This window comes from Cherax quadricarinatus, chromosome 46, assembly GCF_038502225.1.
Source record: "Cherax quadricarinatus isolate ZL_2023a chromosome 46, ASM3850222v1, whole genome shotgun sequence".
Classification (NCBI taxonomy): domain Eukaryota; kingdom Metazoa; phylum Arthropoda; class Malacostraca; order Decapoda; family Parastacidae; genus Cherax; species Cherax quadricarinatus.
In genome coordinates, this window is record NC_091337.1 from 7,529,078 (window position 1) to 7,554,120 (window position 25,043).

The window sequence follows — 25,043 nt, forward strand, 5'->3', positions numbered from 1 at the left end:
CTTTGAGCCCTATTTTCGGCTAATTCCATTGTTCCAGTTGCCCAAACTCATAGCTATTTCTTTAGAACTCCATTTTTTCTATCGATTGAGTACAAGAAACTGCCCATTTACCGATTTCAACTACCTAATAATGTGGTCAGAAATTTGCAATTTGGCCAATTTCACGAAGACTAAAAAATATGACAATTTCAAAATAAGGTCCAGAATGAACAATGAAGACATTCCTGGCTCTAAAATAACATTTCTTTGCTCATCAGTCATGTCTCCAGGCCCCTCTGATGTTACTCTTGCTTTCTATTTTGAATTTTTATTCAAACAAAAAATAGAAGACTTACTATTACGCAGACTACTCCAATACTGTAATAATTGTATAAATAACATCAATCCATTCATGACTGCATATTAGAATGGCTAGTTGAACATTTATTGGACAATGGCATCATTTGTTTACTTTTGAACATTGGCAAAAATCAAACATTTCCCCTACTTTGAGCTCCATTTCTAGGTTCTTTTTATAGTAAAATCAATCAAAATCACCTCTATTTCTATAATATGTTTTCCATTCTATCAAATGAGACCAAGAAAACGAGAATACAACCATAAATACTATATGAAAATAGACCACAAAGTCGGCATTTTAATTAAAAAAAACGGTCGGAGTTTTTTTTTTCCTCATTATGCACTGTGTGCTCCAGGATTTTTTTTATATGGTGCACACTGACCACACAGACCCATTCTCTCACATGTGGGCCTACCAGCTTTCTCCTGCTTGATTTGAAGCCGCTAGAATTTATGAGTATATATACGTCAAACACGGTACCTCGTAAGACGTATATATATGGCCGCGACAGTCAAAGGGTTAACTACCCAGTGTCATTTCCATTATTGTCATTGAATATCTCCTAATGTTGTATAAATTGTACAGGATATCATGATTGAGTGATTGTGAAAGTGTTTCTCTTTTTTTCGGGTCACCCTACCTCAGTGGGAGACAGGTGGTCTGTTAAAAAAAAAAATGAATTTTTTTTTTTTATTATTAACACACTGGCCGACTCCCGCCAAGGCAGGGTGTCCTGAAAAAGAAAAACTTTCACCATCGTTCACTCCATCACTGTCTTGCCAGAAGGGTGCTTTACACTACAGTTTTTAAACTGCAACATTAACACCCTTCCTTCAGAATTTCTTGTGGACTCATAATTAGTTTGAGGCAGTTATAATAGACTTGTAACAGGAATTATGGTATTTTTTAGTTTTCCCATTCATAGTTAATTGTGCAGATTTTAATTATGAAAATTATTTTTAAAGGATCTGATTAACTACCTCCGTGTGACCAGTCATGCTCAGGTGTATGCTTCGTCTATGCCTGCTCCAGTAGCCCAGCAGATCATCACATCGATGACTATCATTATGGGCAAAGATGGCAGTAGTGAAGGTTTGTGCGTTTTTGTTTTTCTTTTAACATATATGTAAAGTGAAACCCACATTCAAAGTATTACCCATCCAGAAGTTATTATGAATAAAATTTCAGTATGGCTTGAATGATTATAGTGGGCAGTGTAAAAAATACCTTCTTGAAACACAAAAAAATATTACAGTACAGTGGAACCTCGGTTTTCGTTTGCCCTGGTTTTCGTCACATTCGGTTTTCGACGACTTTTCGTCAGTTTTGTCCCAGTTTTCGTTCATCGTCACGGTTTTCGTCAGTCCGCCTTACTGAACGTATCCACCTACCTGCACCCACACAAAACATCCCACGCATTCTGAATCAGTCTGGCTTTGTTTCTCATCAAGTGAGCATCACCCTGCGTGATCATCCGAAACATTTCGTAATAATCCATTGTTTTTTCTGTTTGTTTATTGAGTGTGTGACTGCTAAATAAGCCTCCATGGGGCCAAAGAAAGTTCTGACTGCCAACCCTTTGGTAAAGAAGGCGAGAAATACAATAGAATTCAAGAAAGAACTCGTTGCAAAGTACGAAAGTGGCGTACGTGTGGTCAATCTCACCAGAATGTACGGGAAGTCCTCATCAATGAGCAGTTCTATCCTGGTGAAGAAAAAGAAATCAAGGAATCTGATTTTGTGAAAGGGGTAAATGTGCTAATGAAGAGCTGCAACACCTTCAGAGGAGGAGGAAGAGAGAGGGGAGAATGTGCCTTCTTCAGTGATTAAGGACATGTGTGCAAAGTGGAGTGAGCTGCAAAGTTTTGTGGAGAAATATCACCCTAACAAGGCTGTTGCAAGCCGTGTCTGCAACATGTTCAATGACAATACCTTGTCCCATTTTAGGCAAATCTTAGAGATGCCAGAAACAGACCTCTCTGGATAGATTTTTCGTGCGACAGGGGTCCAGTGAAAGTAAAAGACAAAGAAGGGAAGTAACCCCGGATAGGAATTTGATACCTGAAGTCCTTATGGAGTGGGATTCCCCTTCCAACCAATAACCTCTCCTCCTCCCTTTCCCTTCCTCGCGACTTCCATAGGCCAATAAGAATCTTCAATAAAGGTAAAAGTGATATTAAATGTTCATTTATCCATTTCATTAGTCATTTATATTTATTTATCATTGTTTTCTGTATGTAAAACTATGGTTATTCTCTATAAAATGTATTTTTTTTTAATACTTTTGGGTGTCTGGAATGGATTAATTGGATTTACATTATTTCTTATGGGAAATATTCCTTCAGTTTTCGTCGAATTCGGTTTTCGTCAGACTTTCTGGAATGAATTAATGACGAAAACCGAGGTTCCACTGTAGATGCTTAACCCTTAAACTGTCCAAACAGATCTATGTTCACATGCGTAGTGCTCCAAAAGTAGATCTACGTTTTTTTACATACAGTGGACCCCCGGTTAACGAACTTTTTTCATTCCAGTAGTATGTTCAGGTGCCAGTACTGACCGAATTTTTTCCCATAAGGAATATTGTGAAGTAGATTAGTCCATTTCAGACCCCCAAACATACACGTACAAACGCACTTACATAAATACACTTACATAATTGGTCGCATTTGGAGGTGATCGTTAAGCGGGGGTCCACTGTATTTTCAAATATAACAAAAAAAATGTAGATCACTGTTTTTTTACATGTTTTCAAATGTAAAAAAAAAACAAAAAGATTACGTTTTTTTACATACGTTCAAATGTTGAAAAAACGTTGATCTATGTTTGGACAGTTTAAGGGTTAAATATTGTATGGATTACATTTCTGAAATCTGCACTTTTCAAGAGACAGCAATATGTGGACTATAGAATACATGTATATGGGAAAAGCTATTACCATGACACCTCTCCCCCACACCAAAAAAAAAAAAAAAAAAAAAAAAATTTAAATTTGCAATTTATAAAAAGATAATCATTATTGAATCCTTCCTCCATAACCCATGCGTGTTGTAAGTGGCGATTAAAATGCAGGGAGTAGGGGGTAATTGACCGTCTACTCCTGTATAAATTCTTCTTTCAACAAACCAGCTGTATCCCACCAAAGCAGGGTGGCTCAAGAAGAAAAACAAAAAAATTCTCTTTTTAACTTTAGTATAATGTATTCAGGGAAAGGGGTTACTAGCCCCTTGCTCCCAGCATGTTAGTCACCTCTTACGACACGCATGCCTTATGGAGATAAAAGGTAATAAACAAGAACAAGAACTAGCAAGAAAATAGAAGAAAACCCAGAGGAGTGTGTATACAAATGCTTGAATGTGAATGTGTAGTGTGACCTAAGTGTAAGTAGAACAAGACAGACCTGAAATCTTGCATGTTTAATTAAGAGACAGAAAAAAGACACCAGCAATCCTACCGTCATGTAAAACAAATACAGGTTTCCGTTGTACACTCACTTGGTAGGACGGTAGTACCTCCCTGATTGGTTGCTGTCTACCAACCTACTAGTTGCAAGTGCATGGAATAGGTAGTAAGCTACTAAATGCTGTAAAGAATTTCTATGAGGATAGGCTCAGGTTAGGGTGTGTAGGAGAGAGGGTGATTACTTCCTGGTAAAAGTAGGTCTTAGACAAGGATGTGGAATGTCATCATGGTGGTTTAATATATTTATAGATGGGGTTGTACAAGAAATAAATGCTAGAGTGTTGGGAAGAGGGGTGAGATTAAATTATGGGGAATCAAATACAAAATGGGAGATGACACAGTTACTTTTTACTGATGATACTGTGCTTTTGGGAAATTCTAAATTTAAGTTGCAAAGGTTAATGAATGAGTTTTGGAGGGTGTGTAAAGGTAGAAAGTTGAAAGGAACATAGATAAGAGTAAGGTGATGAGGGTATCAAATGATTTAGATAAAGAAAAATTGGATGTCACATTGGAGAGAGGGAGTATGGAAGAAGTTAATTTTTTCAGATATATGGGAGTTGATGTGTCAGTGGATAGGTTTATGAAAGATGAGGTCAACCATAGAATTGATGAAGGAAAAAAGTGAGCCGTGTGTTGAGGTGTATATATATTTTTTTTTCAACAAACCAGCCATATCCCACCAAGGCAGGGTGGCCCAAAAAGAAAAACAAAAGTTACTAACCCCTTGCCCCTGGGAATTTAGTCGCCTCTTACAACACGCATGGATTACGGAGGAAGAATTCTGTTCCACTTTCCCATGGAGATAAGATGAAATAAACAAGAATAAGAACTAGAAAGAAAATAGCAGAAAACCCACAGGGGTGTGTATATATATGCTTGTACAGGAGGGCCCCACTTATACGGCGGGTTAGGTTCCAGGCTACCGCCGTAAAGCGGAAACCGCCGTAAAGTGGAACACCCTTTTTTTCCACTTACAAATGCATACAAACACTAGATAACAAGTTTACACTAACATATATTATGTTAGCAATAGAACCAGGCATCAAAAAAAACAATAAAAAAGTACAATACACACATAGTGCACTCATTACTTACCTTAAAATATTTATAGTCTTAATCTAGGGTGAGACAAGTAGTATTTATTGTAAGAAATCAAGTGTGGTATGTATGGTAGTCAGCCAGGCTACTATACCAGGCCAGCCCACCCACACATACTATTCTATGATATTTAAGCATCCCAGAGCGATAAAATGTATATACAGTTCACTCATTACTTACCTTAAAATATAGGGTGAGATGAGTAGTATTTATTGTAAAAAATCAAGTGTGGTATGTATGGTAGTCAGCCAGGCTACCATACCAGGCCAACCCACCCACACATACTATTCTATGATATTTAAGCATCCCAGAGCGATAAAATGTATATACAGTTCACTCATTACTTACCTTAAAATATAGGGTGAGATGAGTAGTATTTATTGTAAAAAATCAAGTGTGGTATGTATGGTAGTCAGCCAGGTTACCATACCAGAGAGAAAGAATGAGTGCATGAGAGAGGACAGGCGCAGAGTTATGTAAACAAACCAGGCGAAGGTAAGTTTTGTAAACAGTGTACACGTCTGGTTTGTGTACAAGTTACATTGTGTACAGGTTGTCTCTACATTGATACGGTAGAATAAATAAAGAAGAACACTCCCATTCTCATGTAACATCATTTTGAGAAGAAATGATGCTCTGAGTGAAGGCAATGGAAGTAAGTCACTCTGACTTTTTTGGGTTATCCTAGGTTCTCTACACATATGTTGTTATGTATTTATGTTATGTATCGTGTTTATTATATAATTTTGAAAAAAATATCACGGATGGATTAATGAAAATGTGTATATTAACGTAATATACAACATTTAATGATACACCGAGCTCAGACAGCGTAAACAAACAAACTGAACAGGTTGTGGACGATCACTCGGTCAGGCGAAATAGACGGTATTAATACGTGTCCAGTTTTAGTTCATTCATGTACATTTGTAAGAGTTTGTGAAAATTTTACCTTATAATATTTTTATTATTATTATAATAATTAAATCACGAAACAAATACTCTTACACTGTGTACAAGTTAGTACAGAATTATAGCTATAAAGTGAAGGCATACGAAAGGAATATTTTTTCTACAGTTATCCCTAGTAACAGGTGACGGGCTAGAGAAAACTTAATTCTTCCGACACTTCTACAACCGTTTGGTAAACATCTCATTTATATATTTGTATAAATTTTTATACTGTGGGTGCATGTATCATGTTTGTGTGTTACATAATGTGTTTCTTATATAATTTTGAAAAAAATATCATAGATAGATTAAGGGAAATGTCTATATTAACGTAATATGCGACATTAATGCGCCTAAGAGATTATTATTATTATTATTATTATTATTATTATTATTATTATTATTATTATTATTATTGCATCAAGAGTAGAGAGACTTAGTGATTTTAATGTGTACCTACATGCCAGCACAGTGTGTAAGTTTATTTAGGTACAGGTGTACACAAGTTTAATTATCAAGTACAATACATATAAAATATACAATAACTTTAAAACACTTGAAATTTTGGAAAGTTTCCAGACATAATAAGATGTGCTCAGGGAGAATGTAAACAAACTCGGTGGGCAGCTGTGACCGTATTAGAAAGACAGGTGGGGGGAGCCGTATAGCGAGTTTTGGTCATAATTTGAAATGTCCGTATTAGCGGAACGCCGTAAAGCGAACCGCCGTAAAGCGGGGCCCTGCTGTATATGTATGTGTAGTGTGACCTAAGTGTGAGTAGAAGTAGCAAGACATACCTGAAATCTTGCATGTTTATGAGACAGAAAAAAGGACACCAGTAATCCTACTATCATGTAAAACAATTACAGGTTTTTGTTTTACACTCGCTTGGCAGGACGGTAGTACCTCCCTGGGCGGTTGCTGTCTATCAACCTACTGCCTACTGTTGAGGTATATGTGGAGACAAAAAATGTTATCTATGTAGGCAAAGAATTGAATGTATGAAAGTATAGTGGTACCAACACTCTTATGTGGGTGTGAAGCTTGGTTTGTAAATGCTGCGGCGAGGAGGCGGTTGGAGGCAGTGGAGATGTCCTGTCTAAGGGCAGTGTGTGGTGTAAATATTATGCTGAGAATTAAAAGTGTGGAAATTAGGAGGAGATGTGGAGTTAATAAAAGTATTAATCAGAGGGCTGAAGAGGGGTTCTTGAGGGGGTTTGGTCATTTAGAGAGAATGGATCAAAGTAGAATGACATGGAGATAATATAAATCTGTAAGGAAAGGAAGGCGGGTTAGGGGTCGTCCTTGAAAAGGTTGGAGGGAGGGGTTAAAGGAGGTTTTGTGGGTGAGGGGCTTGGACTTCCAGCAGGCGTGCATGAGCGTGTTCGATAGGAGTGAATGGAGACGAATGGTTTTTGGGACCTGACGAGCTACTGGAGTGTGAGCAGGGTAATATTTAGTGAAGGGATTCAAGGAAACCGGTTATTTTTATATAGCCGGACTTGAGTCCTGGAAATGGGAAGTACAATGCCTGCACTCTAAAGGAGGGGTTTTGGGATATTAGCAGTCTGGAGGGATATGTTGTGTATCTTTATACGTATAAGAACATAAGAACGAAGGAACACTGCAGAAGGCCTACTGGCCCATGTGAGGCAGGTCCAAGTCTCCTACCGGCTTAAGTCAATGCACCCAACCTAGTCAGGTCAGGTCACATTGACTTAAGGGAGGAACACTGCAACCGACCTGGTAGCACAAGCTATCAGGTCCAACTCACACCCACCCACATCCACTCATGTATTTATCCAACCTATTTTTAAAGCTACACAACGTTCTGGCCTCTATAACTGTACTTGGGAGTTTGTTCCACTCATCCACAACTCTATTACCAAACCAGTACTTTCCTATATCCTTCCTGAATCTGAATTTTTCCAACTTAAATCCATTGCTGCGAGTCCTGTCTAGGCTAGATATTTTCAGCACACTATTTACATCCCCTTTATTTATTCCTGTCTTCCATTTATACACCTCAATCATATCCCCCCTAATTCTACGTCTTTCTAGAGAGTGCAGATTCAGGGCCCTTAGTCTATCCTCATAGGGAAGGTTTCTGATACATGGGATCAACTTTGTCATCCTCCTTTGTACATTTTCCAGAGCATTTATATCCATTCTGTAATACGGTGACCAAAACTGTGCAGCATAATCTAAATGAGGCCTAACCAAGGATGTATAGAGTTGAAGAACAACCTGAGGACTCCTATTATTTATGCTTCTTGATATGAAGCCAAGGATTCTATTAGCTTTATTGCGAACACTTATGCACTGTTGTCTTGGTTTCAGATTACTGCTAACCAGAACTCCTAAATCTTTTTCGCAATCCGTAATATTAAGATCTACATTATTTAGTTTATATGTGGCATGGTTATTGTCCTGTCCAACATTTAGAACTTTGCATTTGTCTATATTAAACTGCATCTGCCACTTCTCCGACCACTGCATCAGTCTATTCAAATCTTCCTGGAGTGCTCGAATGTCCTCGTCAGAATGAATTCGACGGCCTATTTTGGTGTCATCGGCAAACTTGCCGATGTCGCTCTTTATGCCCTCATCTATGTCGTTTATGTAGATTGTGAACAGCAGGGGGCCCAACACTGACCCCTGTGGAACACCGCTCGTGACGCTTCCCCACTCTGATTTCTCCCCATTTATGCAAACTCTCTGCTGCCTATTTGTCAACCATGCCTCTATCCAGGAAAAAATTTCTCCTCCTATTCCATGTGCCTTAATTTTCCTCAATAGTCTCTGATGTGGGACCCTGTCAAAAGCCTTACTGAAGTCCATATACACAATATCATATTCATTACCATGATCTACCTCCTCAAATACCTTAGTGAAAAAAGTTAATAAATTCGTAAGGCAGGAACGCCCCTTTGTAAAACCATGCTGAGATTCGTTGATTAATTTATGCTCTTCAAGGTGGCTACGAACTGCCTCGGCAATTATTGATTCCATAAATTTTCCCACTATGGAGGTTAGGCTTATTGGTCTATAGTTCGAAGCTAAGGACCTGTCACCTGCTTTAAAAATAGGTATCACATTTCCCATTTTCCACTTATCTGGCACCATGCCAGTTTGTAGTGATACGTTGAAAAGATAAGCCAAAGGTTTGCTAAGCTCCTCTTTACATTCCTTTAGAACCCTTGCATACAGTTCATCAGGGCCTGGGGATTTGTTAGGTTTTAATTTATCTATTTGTCTAAGGACCATGTCACTTGTGACCCTAATCGTGCACAGTTTATTATCGTCCTGTTCTACATAATTTATCATTTCTGGAATATCGCTGGTATCCTCCTGTGTAAAAACTGAGAGGAAGTATGTGTTAAAAATTCTACACTGTTGTGTTCTGAGCACCTCTGCAAAAACAGTGATTATGTGTGAGTGAGGTGAAAGTGTTGAATGATGATGAAAGTATTTTCTTTTTGGGGATTTTCTTTCTTTTTGGGTCACCCTGCCTCGGTGGGAGACGGCCGATTTGTTGAAAATAAATATATATATATAACGTTATCTATGGAGGCAAAGAAGGGAATGTATGAAAGTATAGTAGTACCAACACTCTTATATGGGTGTGAAGCTTGGGTGGTAAATGCAGCAGCGAGGAGACGGTTGGAGGCAGTGGAGATGTCCTGTTTAAGGGCAATGTGTGGTGTAAATATTATGCAGAAAATTCGAAGTGTGGAAATTAGGAAAAGGTGTGGAGTTAATAAAAGTATTAGTCAGAGGGCAGAAGAGGGGTTGTTGAGGTGGTTTGGTCATATAGAGAGAATGGATCAAAGTAGAATGACATGGAAAGCATATAAATCTATAGGGGAAGGAAGGCGGGGTAGGGGTTGTCCTCGAAAGGGTTGGAGAGAGGGGGTAAAGGAGGTTTTGTGGGCAAGGGGCTTGGACTTCCAGCAAGCGTGCGTGAGCGTGTTAGGAGTGAATGGAGAAGAATGGTACTTGGGACCTGACGATCTGTTGGAGTGTGATCAGGGTAATATTTAGTGAAGGGATTCAGGGAAACCGGTTATTTTCATATAGTCGGACTTGAGTCCTGGAAATGGGAAGTACAATGCCTGCACTTTAAAGGAGGGGTTTGGGATATTGGCAGTTTGGAGGGATATGTTGTGTATCTTTATATGTGTATGCTTCTAAACTGTTGTATTCTGAGCACCTCTGCAAAAACAGTGATAATGTGTGAGTGTGGTGAAAGTGTTGAATGATGATGAAAGTATTTTCTTTTTGGGGATTTTCTTTCTTTTTTGGGTCACCCTGCCTCGGTGGGGGATGGCCGACTTGTTGAAAAAAAAAAAAATACACACACATGTATACATGTATACAATTGAGGCCCTGATATTATATTCTATATGGTTTAGATTATTATATTATATCAGGTCACTTTTTATGTTGTATTTTTTTTCCCAACAAACCGGCTGTATCCCACCAAGGCAGTGTGGCCCAAAAAGAAAAACAAAAGTTTCTCTTTTTAAATTTAGTAAATTATACTGGGGAAGGAGTTACTAGGCCCTTGCTCTCAGCATTTTAGTCGCCTCTTACAACACGCATGGCTTACGGAGGAAGTATTCTGTTCCACTTCCCCATGGAGATAAGAGGAAATAAACAAGAACAAGAACTAGAAAGAAAATAGAAGAAAACCCAGAGGGGTATGTGTATATATGCTTGTACATGTATGTGTAGTGTGACCTAAGTGTAAGTAGAAGTAGCAAGACATACCTGAAATCTTGCATGTTTATGAGACAGAAAAAAGACACCAGCAATCCTACCATCATGTAAAATAATTACAGGCTTTCGTTTTACACTCACTTGGCAGGACGGTAGTACCTCCCTGGGCGGTTGCTGTCTACCAACCTACTACCTATATTGTATCTTTATACTATATGCTTCAAAATTGTTGTATCTGGGTTCCTCTGCAAAAACAGTGATTATGAGTGAGGTGAAAGCGTTGAATGATGATAAAAGTATTTTCATTTTGGGGATTTTCTTTTTTTTGGGGTCACCCTGCCTAGGTGGGAGATGTCCGACTTGTTGAAAAAAAAGTGTGTAGTAGCAGTAAGATGTACCTATGGAAATAAATGGTATAAAATACCGACACAATGGCAATATAAACACAAATGCAGTATAATGTGATCCTTTATTGACTACGTTTCGCCCACACAGTGGGCTTTTTCAAGACTTGAAAAAGCCCACTGTGTGGGCGAAACGTAGTCAATAAAGGATCACATTATACTGCATTTGTGTTTATATTGCCAAGATGTACCTATTATCTGTGTGTTTGAGATATAAAGGAAAGATGCTAGCAGTCCTACTATAGAATAAAACACTCACACTCATTTGGCAGCCCCCTAGTACATCCTCTACCAACCTGCTAAATACTTTTGTATTAATGCCTCATAATTTTTACATCACATTCAACTTGTGCTTCAGTATGCTCTTGATTGAAGGAATTAGTTCTTTTTTTTTTTTTTTTTTTATCAAACTTGATTACTTTCCATTCCCCATGTACTGTATAACCCCATGGATTTAGCACTTCCCCACAAGCAAAATAATGTTAATAATATATTTCAATAGTGCTAATTTAGCACTGCATATTTTTACCATTGATTGTAGTTTTGATATTGTACCTTCCTGGTGGTACAGTTGAACACTACAATTCTGAAATCATTGGGGTTGGAACCTTTCTCTTATAAATACACCGAAAACTCAGTAATAGTAATACCAACATTTCATTAATAGTGAAGACAATTGCTTTTCATTAAATGGTAGTAAAAACTAGTGTCTGACTTTTCTTTTCATTTTGGAGAATTTTAAAAGTAGAGCATTTTCTTGTTGTCATGAACAGGTTTTGAATTTTACTAGTTCTACTTTCAGGAGACCTAATTGAATACTTTTACTCTTTTGTATGTAGCTTATTTAACTAACAACTATGCCGTTTTAAATTTTCACTAGCTACATAGTCTTTGGTGGCAATTTCTCTAAAATGTGATAGATCAACCATCTATGTTCAGAAATGTTTAATTTAATTAAATCTATGGTAGATCGAGTGCCTTCTGAGTACTTACCATTAACTAAATTGTGTCTTGCCTAATCCTGCATCAGCTTCAAACTTGTATATTAAAATCAAGCTTCTTTCTTACCACTAACCTTGATCCTTATACCTTCACTTCGTGTAGGTGAACGACGACTAAAACAGCTTGCTAGGAATACGAAATACTTCCGTCGGAGAGTAAAGCATATGGGGTTCATAGTGTATGGCAATGAGGATTCCCCTGTGGTCCCAGTATTACTATATCTTCCAGCCATCACAGCGTGAGTACATTCACATTCCTGCTGTGGCTTGGCCCGTGCCATTTCTCTCGTCTTGTCACTTTATAAGTAGATTAGGGGATGCAGTCTTTCTTGGCACTGAAAACAGGATATCTTAGATAATTTTTAGTTGCCTCATCTTGATGCTCTTCTGTGTTTTTTATATCCATTCTCTAAAAAATATAATGCTCCTTCTACTATTTTCTTGGTTGTTAACCTGGTAGAAAAATGAGCTGGCTCTGGTCACTTATGAACACAGCCAAAGCTAAAGCTCAGTATGGCCAAAAGGAAGAATTTCCTCTCTGTGGCCTCCTTTTTATCTAGCAAGCTTTCACTGTCAATACTATACCAACAGTTCATTTGAGTTAATGATCATAATTGGTTTTGCCAAGTAAACACTTTCATAAGTAGCTGTTTCACATTTCTTGATTTTCCCTTTTTAACAGAGGGTACCTCAGTTACAAGGTATATCCCAATTCTGTTAACACTTTTAGTGCAAATAAAAGGCAACTGTGTCTTGTGTGAGAATTCTGTGACGTGTTTTGATTACTGCTGTTGGGTCACTCTCACTGATCAACTGTATTATTCACTGATTGGAGAAAATTCTGCCTGAGCCAACCTGCTTATATGTGGGTATATGCTTGTTTCATGCTCATTTATATATTTTTTTTTTTTTATCTAAAATCCTATATTCTTCTATTGTAATTTGTCTTTTGTTTGGCTTACCTCTCTTCATTTAATTTTGCCATATTCAGAAGCAGCTAATGATTCTGAGTTCCAGTGCTGTCCATTACAAGGCTGATCATTGGTAAGTACAATCAGCAGCTCTGCTGATCTGCTATAGGAGCTTTTCTTCGACACTTTCCCACACCCTCATGAAACAAGGGAAATGTTTGGTTTGACTTTTGATTTATTATTTCCTGCCCCTGATCTAGGTCGCAGACGTATCCAACAGCTGTCTCGGAATGTGAAGTATTTCCGTCAGCGCCTTAGACAGATGGGATTCATTGTGTATGGCCATGATGATTCTCCTGTCGTTCCAATGCTCTTATACCTCATTCCTAAAATCTCGTAAGTAAAGGTGATTGTGGTAAGTTACTGGTAGCAATAGGGTATTGTTAGAGAGGTGCCAGTAAGTATCGTTTTAATGTTAATCTATAGAATTTTTTTTGTATGATTTTTTTTATTTGGGCTTGATGTATTTGTGTTTAGATAATTATTACAACTTAAGGAACTGGGTAGATACAGGATGACATTTTATTGAATTTAAAGTTTTACTTCTCTCTGAAAACAAACTCTATCACACACAGTTTAGCCTCAGGCCAAACTGAGCTCCTTGCTTCTTAATACCTCTTTTAGATCCCTCTTTCCAAACCTTCCTCAGGTGCTTCCTACACCACTTACATGACCTAACTATCCCAAACTCTTTTAATCTGAATTATACATTTCTTATCAACATTTTTTATTTTCTTCATACCTTACTTTTGCCATAACATTGACATCATACATTGATCTATTAGACAAGACATTTTCGCATCTTCCAACCTCCTTCATGTTGCAGTATACAAAATTGTTGTCACTTTTATACAGTATCATACCTATTGCATGTTTTTTTTTTTTCTGTTGACAAATATTTTTTTCTTTCCACAGACTTCTCAGCACTTGCACAGTTTTTTATCTGATATATTATGCAACTTATCACATCCTTCACAACCCCATCTCCTAATAAATCCACTGCAGGTGTCTGCATCTTTCACACAAGATAAAAAGTGACATGAAGGAAGTCCTTGAGAGTTCTTAAGGCCTTCCTAATGTTTATCAACCTAGACTACTCTGCAGATGTTATTCTCAGGCACAGGTTTAATGTTCTTTTTGTACTGTCTATTTATGCTGATGAAGGGCTCTTGACCCAGTGAATTGGACATATCCTCCCATCCCCTTTGATCATATCTTAGAGTCTCCCATTTCCCAGGCACTGTATAAACCATATGATAGGTTTAATGCTCCCTACATTTGTTTTTAACCAACAATCTCCACCAAAGTAGGATGACTCAACAAAGATGAAAATACTTTTGTCACTCATTCAATCACAGTCTTGTCAGAAGGGTGCCGACATAACAGTTCAGATGACCTTCCAGACTGCAACATTGTGACCCCTCCTTTGGAGTTCAGGCACTATACTTTCCACTTCCAGAACTCTAGTGTGGCTAACTGCTTTCCCTGGATCTCTTCATAAATGTTACCTTGCTCACACTCCAAAGGTACATCAGATCGTAGAAACTACTTGCCTCCACTCACTCCTATCTAACACGGTAACAGAAGCTTGTTTGATGTTCAGTCCATAGCACTTGAAACCTTTACCCCCTTCTTCCAACCTTTTCTAGGACAGCTCTTACCCCTCCTTCTCTCCATCCCAGATTTATATGCCCTTCTAGTATTTTTTTTTTTTTTTTTTTTTTTTTTTTTTTATGTAAATGTCCAGATAACCTTAGCAACCTCTCCTTAACCCACTCAGTAATACTTTTTGGTAACTCCATGGCTCCTAATCTCAAAACTCCAAATTCTCTACATAATAATCAAAGCACACATTGCCCTCAAACCACATATTGCCCTCTGCTGCCTCTAGCAATGTGCAGTAACCCAAATTTCACACCCATATAACAGTGTTGGTACCACTATACTTTGGTACATTTCACTTTTTTGCCTTCATGGATCAAGTTCCTTGTCTTCACAGATGCCTCAATGCACTACCAACCTCTTCTTCTTCATCAGTTGTTTGGTTCACCTCATCTCTCATAGAACCATCTGCCAACAAATCCACTCCCAAATATCTGAATTCATTTAGTTCCTCCATCCTTTCTTCCTCCTTCCTCTCTTCCTCCATCTAATATCCATTCTGTCATAGCCTATATTTTTTGATGCTCTTATCACCTTGCTCTTTTGTTTACTTTAATTTCCTTCGTTTACATACACTTCAAAATTCTTTTACCAACATTTCAACTTCTCTTTCGAATCTTCCAGAAGAACTGAACATTTAAAAATATACTAAAAATGTCATAAATGGTGCAAAGGTGACATTAAAACAATATCAAAGATGGTTGGCACAGACCCACTACCATTATAGTATGTGCCTCATTTAGCAAGGAATTCGTTTACCGACGTGGTCTTAGGAATGAGACTCCATCGTTAAGTGAAGAGAGGCTGTATTTGAATATCCTTGTGGATTTTTTCATTGTTCAGTTATCTACCCTGCTTTTTTGTCCTTGATTCATCCATGATGAAGAACCTATGCCTGTGTCTGTCCCAGAGTACTTTGTATGCTCTGGTCATATCTTTTATTGTTCTTGGGACAGAAGGCATAGTCCTCTCATTTTCTTCATTACTTAGTCTTCTCAACTCTGGCACTAGTCTGGATGTGTTCTCAAATTTCACTTGTTTTACTAGGTGAAGGTTCTATACTGGTAAGTTACTTTTTATTCAGACCCAGTGCACAGATTTTTTACAGTTGTCTTGTACAGTAAATCCTCTTATAACTACTTCAGGTTGCCTGATTTTCTTATTGTGATTTAGAAAATGCAACCAAAAATTTCAGTTGCACATGAAAATACTGAAATGTGCTGCAAAATGTTAAAGAGTAGATGGTGGAATGTGTGACTGTGGGCAGGCGCTCTATATAGATAGTAAAATTACTGCAGTACTACTCTGTTCTTTTGTTCTTCAGTATAAGGATTGTGTTTGTTGATTTTGGCTTTTCAGAAATATCCATGAATGAGGTAACCCCCTTACTTTTTTTTTTCCTCCTTCCCTAAAAACAATTGCCCCGAAAGCCTTGACCCATACTTGAGTATGTATATAGTAAGTTCTTCTTTCTTTCAACACACCGGCTGTATCCCACCGAGGCGGGGTGGCCCAAAAAGAAAAACAAAAGTTTCTCTTTTTAAATTTAGTAATTTATACAGGAGAAGGGGTTACTAGCCCCTTGCTCCTGGCATTTTAGTCGCCTCTTGCAACACGCATAGCTTACGGAGGGAGAATTCTGTTCCACTTCCCCATGGAGATAAGAGGAAATAAACAAGAACAAGAACGAGAAAGGAAATAGCAGAAAACCCAGAGGGGTGTGTGTATATACAGTGGACCCCCGCATAACGATATTAATCCGTTCATGAGAGCTCATTGTTATGCGAAATTATCGTTATGCGAATGAATTTTCCCCATAAGAAATGGAAATCAAATTAATCCGTGCAAGACACCCCAAAGTATGAAAAAAAATCATTTTTACCACATGAAATATTAATTTTAATACACACAAACTAAAAAAGGCATGCACAATTACATGACACTTACCTTTATTGAAGATCTGGTGATGATTGATGGGATGGGAGGAGGAGAGAGTCTTAGTGTTTAGAAGGGGAATCCCCTTCCATTAAGACTTGAGGTGTCAAGTCCTTTTCTTAGGTTACTTCCCTTCTTATTTTAATGCCACTAGGACCAGCTTCAGAGTCACTGGACTTCTGTCGCACAACATATCTGTCCATAGTGGCCTGTACCTCTCGTTCCTTTATGACTTCCCTAAAGTGTTTCACAACATTGTCAGTGTAATAGTCACCAACACGGCTTGCAATAGCTGTGTCAGGGTGATTTTCATCCATAAAGGTTTGCACTTTCAGCCACATTGCACAGATTTCCTTAATCTTTGTAGTAGGCAACTTCTTCAATTTCTCTCTCCCCTCCTCCGAACCAGTGTCCTCAGGTCTGGCCTCTTGCTGTTGAAGTTGATCTAGCAGCTCATCAGTGGTTAGTTCTTCAGTGTCCTCCTCCACCAACTCTTCCATATCCTCCCCACTAACCTCCAACCCCAAGGACTTCCCCAATGCCACAATTGATTCCTCAACTGGCATACTCCTCTCAGGGTTAGCCTCAAACCCTTCAAAATCCTTTTGGTCTACACATTCTGGCCACAGTTTCTTCCAAGCAGAGTTCAAGGTCCTCTTAGTCACTCCCTCCCAAGCCTTACCTATAAGGTTTACACAATTGAGGATATTAAAGTGCTCTCTCCAAAACTCTATTAAAGTCAGTTGAGTTTCTGAGGTCACTACAAAGCACCTTTCAAACAGAGCTTTTGTGTACAGTTTTTTGAAGTTTGCAATAACCTGCTGGTCCATGGGCTGCAGGAGAGGAGTGGTATTAGGAGGCAAAAACTTCACCTTAATGAAGCTCATGTCCCCATAAAGTCGCTCTGCCACATCTGTAGGATGACCAGGGGCATTGTCTAACACCAGGAGGCACTTAAGGTCTAATTTCTTTTCAGTTAGGTAATCTTTCACATTGGGGGCAAATGCATGGTGTAACCAGTCATAGAAAAAGTCCCTAGTGACCCATGCCTTACTGTTTGCCCTCCACAGCACACACAAATTAGCCTTGAGGATATTCTTTTGCCTGAACGCTCTGGGAGTTTCTGAGTGATACACTAATAAAGGCTTCACTTTGCAATCACCACTAGCTTTGGAACACATCAACAGAGTAAGCCTGTCTTTCATAGGCTTATGTCCTGGGAGTGCCTTTTCCTCCTGAGTAATGTAGGTCCTGCTTGGCATTTTCTTCCAAAACAGGCCTGTTTCATCACAATTAAACACTTGTTCAGGTTTCAGTCCTTCACTGTCTATGTACTCCTTGAATTCCTGCACATATTTTTCAGCTGCTTTGTGGTCCGAACTGGCAGCCTCACCATGCCTTATCACACTATGTATGCCACTACGCTTCTTAAATCTCTCAAACCAACCTTTGCTGGCCTTAAATTCACTCACATCATCACTAGTTGCAGGCATTTTTTTAATTAAATCCTGATGCAACTTCCTAGCCTTTTCACTTATGATCACTTGAGAGATGCTATCTCCTGCTATCTGTTTTTCATTTATCCATACCAATAAGAGTCTCTCAACATCTTCCATCACTTGCGATCTCTGTTTCGAAAACACAATTGAACCTTGGGCAAGAACAGCTTCCTTGATTGCCTTTTTGTTGCCCACAATAGTAGCGATGGTTGATTGAGGTTTATTATACAACCTGGCCAGCTCGGAGACACGCATTCCACTTTCATACTTATCAATGATCTCTTTCTTCATCTCTATAGTAATTCTCACCCTTATTCCTGTAGGGTTGGCACTAGAAGCTTTCTTGGGGCCCATGGTCACTTATTTTGCAGATAAAATCACCAAAAACACTGTAATAATACGAAATGTTCCGATTGTATGCTTGGATGTTACCGCGGAGGCTGGCTGGTAAACAATGCCACCGGCGGAACATGTGAGGCTGGCTAAGGCCACACATTAGACGCGTCTCGGACGAACAGTGTTGAGCGGGTTTTTTAGCGGTATGCGAGGCAAAATCTTAGCGATAAAATGTATCGGTATGCGGATTTAACGTTATGTAAGGCCAACGGTATGCGGGGGTCCACTGTATATGCTTGTACATGTATGTGTAGTGTGACCTAAGTGTAAGTAGAAGTAGCAAGACGTACCTGAAATCTTGCATGTTTACGAGACAGAAAAAAGGACACCAGCAATCCTACCATCATGTAAAACAATTACAGGCTTTCGTTTTACACTCACTTGGCAGGACGGTAGTACCTCCCTGGGCGGTTGCTGTCTACCAACCTACTACCTAGTATATAGTAAGTTATGCTGTGGTAATTTTTACCTACTAGATAATAATCTAATAGGTAAAAGATTACAAATAATTGGATGTGTTTAGAAAGTAATCCTATTTTTTCAGTGTTCTTCACTTCACACTATGCTGTTTTCCATAGCATACTGTTTTTTCAGGAGCATAATTTGCATGTTATGAGAGGGTTTACTGTAGTGACTTAGATAGAAATTAACTTAGGATAACCAAACAAATTCGGATACTGACTGACTGCCATACTCAAGAATAGGCTGTACGTATGAGGTAAGTAATGCTTTGAATTTATCATATCTAGGTTCCTGAATGACATACTTATGATTTCAAGCTTAGCCTGTGCTCATGATAGTATTGTGCTTTGGTAACAGGTTTGGGGTAATAATTTATCGTAGGTCTTTTCACTGTTAATGATATACATTTTCCTTACTTTCCAAATGATTCCGTCTTTGCTTTGTGTATTAATCAGTACACTGACTTTGATGAAGTATCTTATGATATGAGTATGAACTGATGCTGGGAATAAAATTGAGCTATCATCCTAATTTTGCTCTAGATGCTTGGAATTAAATCAAGTTTGGCTGGTAGAGTTAATTTTTTCCACCACGGTACCCTGGCAGTTGAAAAAACGTATACATAAATGTTGGAATCCATACTGTAGTTTGTCTGAACTTTTTCTACTGTCTGATTAAATTTTTTTTGAGGGGTAGATACCATACTTCATCTTCATATTCCAGTTTTGCTGTTCAAACATTGGAGCTAAAGATTGCACTGTGGTTAGTTTGTTTCCTGTGCTGAGAAGAGCAAGTTTTAAAGTTTGTGTAGATAAGGTGTAGAAATATCTTCAAAGTTAGTTAAACTACATAGGTGTGATAAATGGTTTTGAAAACCGACAAGTTGGTAAGTAGATCTTTGTCCAAAGGTTGGACGAAGACCTATTTACACTAGTGGATGGTTCCACTGTGATCCCACCTCCTCCTGCTTCGACTTACCTGACTACAGTATATAAGCCACTTCTCTGGCCCTATGCTGTACTTTCTAAAAGAGTGATGGACTGAACACATCAATTCCAGGCTGAGGGACTGATTACCTCAAACTCCTCTGTTTACACCTTTCTGCTTTGTATTGGACTGATGAAGCCACTGTGTGGCAAAACGTTTCTTTAATAAAGATTCCCATATGTTGCATGAGTGTCTCAGTCTTAGAACTACATAGGCACTTGCATTTGGCACTTCCAGATATGCCTGATGAGGAGTAATTATAAAATGTTCATGGGCTGCCAGAATGTCAGCCATTAACCAACTATGTTTTATTTTTTTAATGAAGCAATTTTCTTGTGGATAATTCAGAACTAGTGTAGTTACATACAAGTTATAACATCATAGAATGGGAAAGGACTTATTAGCTGTGGGATAATGGATAACTGTAATAATAGTCTAAAACCAGAATTTATTTACTAATATAATATTTGAAGCATATTTTCCAACTACTTAGATTTTTATACACACATTTTCTTGTTCAGTAATGTAAATTTGAAATGCTGTTGGCCAAAATTTTTCATGTCCTACGTAGATAAACTAATAAATGTAAATTTATTTAACAGCTGAAAATTCTAGATATTTTATTGCATAATTTTTTTTAACATTCCAGCCATCTCCTGCCAAGGAAGAAAACACTTTCACTGTCAATTACTCAATCACTGTCTTGCCAGAAGCTTGCTGACATCACAGTTCAGATGCCCCTCCAAACTGCAGGATTCCCACCCCTCCAAAGTACAAGCACTGTACTTCCCACCTCTAGGACTCCACTCCTATTAATTAGTTTCCCTGAATCCCTTCATAAATGTTAACTTGCTCACACTCCTACAGCAAGTTAAATCATGAAAGCCACTTACCTCCACTCACTCCTAACACACTCAGAAAGCCTGTTGGATGTTCAAGCCCCTAGCACTCACAACTTCCTTTACATCCTTTTTCCTCAGCATTTCCTAGGATGAAGGTTTTTGAAGAACTTATCTGGGTGGGTAATTTGATGATTGTTTAATTTTTTTTATATAACCTAATTGCCAGCCTTGATGACGGATTGTAGTGGGAGGAAATGCAATGACTGATTATGATGGTTGGAGATGTTATCATGGATTATAGTAGGAGGGGTTGAGTATGTTGAATACTGCTGTGAAAGAGTATAGGCTCTTATGGATGAATTTTTTGAAGATTTTGGATAACAATGGCAGATTAAATTTAGGTCTGTAGTTATTTGTGTTGGTTGGGTCTCCTGTGTGTGTTAGGGTAACCCTTGCTGTCTTAAGCATTGCTGGGAATGTGTTGGTTTCTAATGATTTGTTGAGTAGTATTGCATTGGTGGATGAAAGCACAAGTACCAATAGCAATAATACTTGTGCTGAGTTTCCTGACTTATTTTTCAATGAGTTTATTATCAAAGACCTCAGTAGGATTTGTTGGAGCCAGATACAAGGAATTTGGAAAACTTCTAAGCTTGATCATTGTTACTTGGGCTTTTGAGACTTGATCCCATGGTAGAGAAGAAATCATTTACTGTAGTAGGCTGGATATGTAGTTCCTTGGGTTTGGTTACGACAAAATCTCTGGCTTCGGTCATTTTCTGAGAACCCAGGATTTGAGCGTGTTCCAAATCATTTTCATATCACCTTTTATTTCATTGAACCTGCTAGCATAATACAGTTATTTAGACTTCCTTATTAGTTTCCTAAGTACTGACGTATAATTTTTGGGTTATACTTTAGTTATTAAGCCTAATCTGTATTTTTTTCATAGTCGTGTATTTTATTAATGGGGCCTGGGTTACTATTTGTTAGCCATGGGGTACTTAGTATCTTTGCTGTGATCTGCTTAATTTTAATAGGACAGTATCTATTGTAAAGGCTTTGTATTTTTTGCAGAAAAATATTAACCCATTCATGACCACCCCTGTCATCAGTAAACTCTCGGTGCCAGTCAGTGTAACTTACTGCTGTATTAAAGTTATTTAATGATGTCCCATCATTGAGACGAAATGAGATCATACTGATTTTGAGTGGTAGTTTGTGTGTGTTATGAGGAAGGTGGATTAGTGATCAGTAGTATTGACAGGAGCTATTATATTAGCTGGTGACTGAGGGAGATGGAGGATACGGGAGTGGTTGGTTACCCTAAAAGGAGGTGTATGGGGAAAAATTGTGTTTGATACCTTCTTTCCTCTTGTCCTTCATTGGCTTGGCTAACTGTACTCACCATGACTCTATCCCACATTACCCATGCAACACCATATACGTATATGCCATATTCCCTAATATTGTACTTTCACTGTTACCAGTGATATGGTGGAGTGCTTATGTAAAGTATGCTGTGTCCTATACAATAAGGAAAGATAATGGGAGTGAATAGGAGGGTGGAAGGGAGGGAGTGTGTGAGGAGAAAGAAGTTAATAACAGAATGGGAATGGGAGGCAGGAATGGAAAGAGTGGATGAAAGATACTCATTAGGATAATATACATTGTTTTTAATTTCATTGTTAAACAAAATGTATGAAATTTAATAGGAACTATTATGGCTTGAGAGCACATCTTCAACTGTAAAACAAGTGTCTGTGAAAAGAAAAAGTAGGCTCTAAGTTCCAAACACTTGAGCAATTAACAATTTTCAGAATTGCATTAACATCATGGGTGGGGAATTTACTATAGAATAAATATGATAATGCTACAATTATGGGAATATTCAGAAGATTAACTTCTCATTCAAAATCTGCCCATAGAGATGGACTCCTTCACTAGAATACGGTAAAATATTTGTTTGATGAACCCTGGGTTTAAAGGATTTTGGATTTAACAGACAATCTGTGGCTAGACAAAGTTCGTTAAATCTACAATTGTTTATTATTCAGTCTGTTAGGTAAATTGAATTGGGGTTTTCATGGTCAAATTTTCTTTAAGTCCAGAATTGTCCATTATTACTGTTATCAGGGGAAAAACAATCTCATTCAGATTTAATAGACAGTCAACATTAACAGACACCCCTTCTAATGGCCCATTAAATCAAGGTTTCGCTAATTTCAAAATCAGTTTTATTGACAGGTCCACATGTGTACTTGCCCTTAATAAAATTTTTAATGTAACATTCATACACTTTTTTTTTTTTTACATTGTACTCTAGCATGATCTGTGAGATAGAGTATTCCTGTATCCAGTTTATTTAGTAATTCTATGCTAACAATTATTGATGTATTCTTGGCAAGACTTTATCATGAGCTTCACATTTGCAGTGCACATGCTTTGGCATTCTGTAATGCACTGTTCATTTTTAATGAGCAGTGTAATAAGGAATCGCTTTTAGGAAATTCCTTTAACATCTCTCCAGATTTCAAGCATGGCATCTTGCAGTATGCTGTATAGTTTTTGGAGGATGATGCTCTTTGGTTAAAAACTCAGACACTTAAAAGTGCTACTTATTTTTTAATAGAATGGCATTTTAAAATTCTCTTCAGTTATGGTTCCTATATAAAATACATATGATTATACTCTTTGCAAGTCTTTTCACATTAAAGTAAGAGTTAATAGTACCTTTAATGTTTTATTAACTATTACCTTTAAGACATTCCATTCTGTTACAGACTGCAGTTTAATAGCTCTTCACCATATTTGCTACAAGTTTAATCTACCTGTGTTACCACAACTTAACATAACAAAGACAAGTTTGATTCTTAACGCAGTAAGACTTGTAGACATAGTTTTCCTTCCAGTTGAATAACGATTCTGGGCGAATCATAAAATCTCTCATTGGATTGCATCTTGTCGCTAATCTTATTGTACAGGCAACAGGTGTATTTGTTATCTAATTAGTTCCACAAAAATTGCTGTGCAGGGGTTACATTCCTGGGAACCCATTTCGTTCACTATTTTTTTTTTTCAGGTTGGGGCTATTTCTTTTAGAAAAAATATAGCCACAAATGCAGGTGGACATTGTATATTGGAGGTTACCTGTACTTGTGTATTCACTGTCACATGTATCTTTGTTATTGTACAATTACAAAATAACCAGTTACAAAACAACTTGAAGAAATACTGTAGCTGCAAGGAGCTATTGAGTTTTCTTATTTGTTAATCTAGACATAATTTGATAATCACTTTGAAACCTTTATAAAGTCACTCCCAATTCTGAATTTTCTCAGATTTGTTATTGAAAAAGAAGAATAAGTCTTAATACTGTGGATGGAACAATACACAAATAACCTACACTAAGAAGATAAGACTTACGGTATTTCAGTCCTGGACCATTGTCAAGTCTATCCTAGACTTGACAGTAGTCTAGGATAGACTGAAACATTGTCAAGTTCCTTCTTCTGAAGTTTGAATTTTCCAAACAGGTCTGCAAATTTTGAGCTTAAATTTAGATTTTGGTCAAAATACAGCACTCATTCCAAATAAGAAATTATGTTCAGAATTTTCAATGATCTCTGAAGTTCAGGCTTTTCAAGTGAGTAAACTTCAGAACTTTTATTTGAATTGTGGAGAGACAGGTAATTTCAAAATTTAAAGATTTTTAATGTGGATACATAGTATTCAAATATAAAATATGGATGTCCCCATGCATACATTATTTTGAATAGGAGAGATAATGAGATTCAGGGAAACCGGTTATTTTTACATAGCCAAACTTGAGTACTGGAAATGGGAAAGTACAATGCCTGCACTTTGAAGGAAGGGTTTGAGATATTGGCAGTTTGGAGGGATATGTTATATATCTTTATATATGCTTCTAAAATGTTGTATCTAGGTGCTTTTGCAAAAACAGTGATTATGTATGAGTGAGGTGAAAGTGTTGAATGATGACGAAAGTATTTTCTTTTTGGGGATTTTTTCTTTCTTTTTGGGTCATCCTGCCTCGGTGGGAGATGGCCAACTTGTGAAAAAAAAAGGATAATGCAATATAATGCACAGATTTGTAGATTTACTGAAACTTCTCTTCATGTTGTAAAAGAAAACATGGTACTGTATAAACTTCTAAAAAGCAGAGACAGTCATTAAGTACAGTATAAAATATTATACTTTTCAGTATGTTTGTACGTGAGCTAACGAAGCGTGGGGTTGCCGGAGTGGGTGTTGGCTTCCCTGCTACCAAGATCACTGGTGGTCGAA

General features: G+C 37.8%; 1 protein-coding gene across 2 annotated transcripts in view; it reads left to right on the forward strand.

Moving 5' to 3' along the window:
* lace (serine palmitoyltransferase long chain base subunit) overlaps positions 1-25,043 on the forward strand; it is a 143,903-nt gene that overhangs the window by 93,776 nt on the left and 25,084 nt on the right. For both annotated transcript variants that reach the window (XM_070094477.1, XM_070094478.1), the window contains 3 exons: positions 1,306-1,432; positions 13,153-13,288; positions 24,961-25,043. The exon at positions 24,961-25,043 is cut by the window's right edge and continues 47 nt beyond it. In XM_070094477.1, coding sequence (XP_069950578.1) covers positions 1,306-1,432; positions 13,153-13,288; positions 24,961-25,043 — 346 coding nt within the window. The remainder of the gene's footprint in view (positions 1-1,305; positions 1,433-13,152; positions 13,289-24,960) is intronic.